Raw genomic sequence first — 2,222 nt, 5'->3', positions numbered from 1 at the left:
CACCGCCGCCCCCTGGGCCCCTGGCACAGCCACTCTCCCCTCGCCTCCTTCCTCTGCAGCAAGGCTGAACAACTGGCCCCCGCTGCCCTCCTTCTGCCCGGTGAAGCCGTGCTTCTACCAGGACATCCCCGTGGAGATCCCCGCCGACTTCCAGAGGACGGTTTCTACCATGTACTACCTCTGGATGGGTGAGCCTGGGGGGACTGCGGGCAGGGGAGCACGTGAGCGCTGCTGCTCTGCAGGAATCGCGGTTCATGCTCAGTGCGGGGGTCCTGACTGCTGTGTCCTCCCCCAGCCAGCACCATCGCTCTCTTCTTGAACTTCTTGTCCTCGCTGGCCTGGTTCTGTGTGGAGCCCTCATCTGGGTCTGGGTTTGGCCTCTCCATCCTCTGGGCTCTCCTCTACACACCCTGCTCCTTCGTCTGCTGGTACCGGCCCATGTACAAAGCTTTCAGGTGTGTGCAGAGCTCCAGGGCCAGTGGTGGGGTGGCTGCTGGTGCTCGAGGCTGGGGGGACCAGGCTGCTCGGTGGAATGGTTCCCTGCTCTGAGCACAGTGTTCCCACTCCCAGCCTTTGGGTCTGGGGGTTGTGGTGGTCCTGTGCTGAGCCTCTGCTTGAGGAGCAGATCTAAGGAGGTCACAGGAACACAATTTTCCAGTGGACCTTACTGCAGAAATTCCCAGCACTACCTTTTGCCTTTTCCTCAGGTTTCTCCTTGTGCTAAATCCCCTGGGACCCACGTGCTCTCTCTGTGTCCCCCACTCTCAGGAAGGTTTGGGAGATTGTTTCTGTGGCCTGACCTTGTCTGTCTTCTCTCTCCCAGGAGCGACAGTTCGTTCAACTTCTTTGTCTTCTTCTTCGTCTTCTTTGCCCAGAATGTGATGTACGTGCTGCAGGCCATCGGCATACCAAACTGGGGATTCAGGTGCGCACTGTGCTGCCTCCGGGGAGCCCCGGCTGGCCAAGCACCCCAGAAGGGGAGGTGGCGGGTGAGGGAGAGGGAACGCCTGGGCAAACCCCTGGCCTCTTGTTTTGTAGTGGCTGGATATTGAGCCTGATAGCACTGCGGAAGAACACAGCCGTGGCTGTGATGATGATCCTGGTGTCCCTGTTCTTCACAGCAGTGGCTGTGTTGGGCATCATTATGCTGAAAAAGGTGAGAATGGACCACGCTGTGGGGCCGGAGAGCCCCTTTGAAAGTACGGGGTGGTTTTGGTAGGCACGGGAGCACAGCTGTGTTCACTGGGGGCCCCGATTTGGGCTGGAGCCTTGACCACGAGCGCCGCTCTCCCAGATCCATTCCCTGTACCGCCGGACGGGCGCCAGCTTCCAGAAGGCGCAGGAGGAGTTTGCCGCCGGGGTCTTCTCCAACCAGGCGGTGCGCACGGCCGCGGCCAACGCTGCTGCGGGCGCCGCCACCAACGCCTTCCGGGCACCGTAGCCGGGCGGGAGCCCCGGCTTCTCCTTGCACGTGGGCTCTTTCCAAGGAAGAGGAAACGCCAGTAGCACTTTCATTGGAGCCCCATGTGTCTGCATCAGCTGTCGGAGGCTGCCTCATCCCAGCTTGGCAGTGCTGGTGCCCGAATCGTCTGCTGCTCTCGCCCCTTTCCTCGCAGATGAGGCTGTTCTGGTTTGTGCTGGTTCCCTCAGCAGACCAGGGAAGGAGCGGGATGGGAGGTGCTGCGGCCAAGCCCTGCACCTGCCATTGCCCTCCCTTCCAGCACCAGGAGCCTCCTCCAGACGTGTGACAGGGACCGAAACGGCTGCTCGTGGTCCCTGGGCTCATTTCCCCTCCCGGTGATGCTGCCTGTGTGCCCTGGGACAGGAGGGGTTCCCCGTGCCCAGTCCCAGGGGTCCAGCTCTTCCCTGGGGGCTTTTCCCTGTCCTCCCTTTGAGGCAGGACCTGGTTCTCAGCCAAGGACATCGTCCCCCTCTTCCCCGAGGTCTCTGCTCTGGCCGGAGGGGGCTGGCTCTGTCCGCAGGGTGTCAAGGTGGGAGGCAGCCCCCCCCTCCTGTCCCCTTCCCTGCCCTCTCCCTTGCTCCAGGCGCAGGGAGGAGAGTGGGGCCGGTCCAACCTGTGCCAGCTGCAGCCAGAATGGCTCCTGAACCTGGGCTGGGCATGAAGGGCTCCTGGTACCTCTGTACCCTCCCCTTGTCCCCAGCTTCCCCCTGCCTCTGCTCTGCCTGCCCTGGGGATAGAGACCCCTTGCTCCTCCCCATAC

At 62.4% G+C, this 2,222-nt stretch overlaps 1 protein-coding gene across 1 annotated transcript; it reads left to right on the top strand.

The window, feature by feature from the left end:
* Window positions 1–55: 55 nt before the first annotated feature.
* Window positions 56–1,441, top strand: SCAMP3 (secretory carrier membrane protein 3; the record flags this gene model as incomplete). The annotated part of the gene is made up of 5 exons (XM_010190172.1): window positions 56–188; window positions 296–455; window positions 824–925; window positions 1,039–1,156; window positions 1,295–1,441. Coding segments are annotated over 5 exons (660 nt in total), but the record flags the coding sequence as incomplete, so codon positions are not given.
* Between the last annotated feature and the right edge of the window lie 781 nt (window positions 1,442–2,222).

The sequence above is a fragment of the Mesitornis unicolor genome, unplaced genomic scaffold (assembly GCF_000695765.1).
Source record: "Mesitornis unicolor isolate BGI_N332 unplaced genomic scaffold, ASM69576v1 scaffold30718, whole genome shotgun sequence".
In the NCBI taxonomy this organism is placed as follows: Eukaryota; Metazoa; Chordata; class Aves; order Mesitornithiformes; family Mesitornithidae; genus Mesitornis; species Mesitornis unicolor.
Note: the sequence above shows the minus strand (reverse complement) of the source record. Positions and strands in the feature narration are given on the sequence as shown.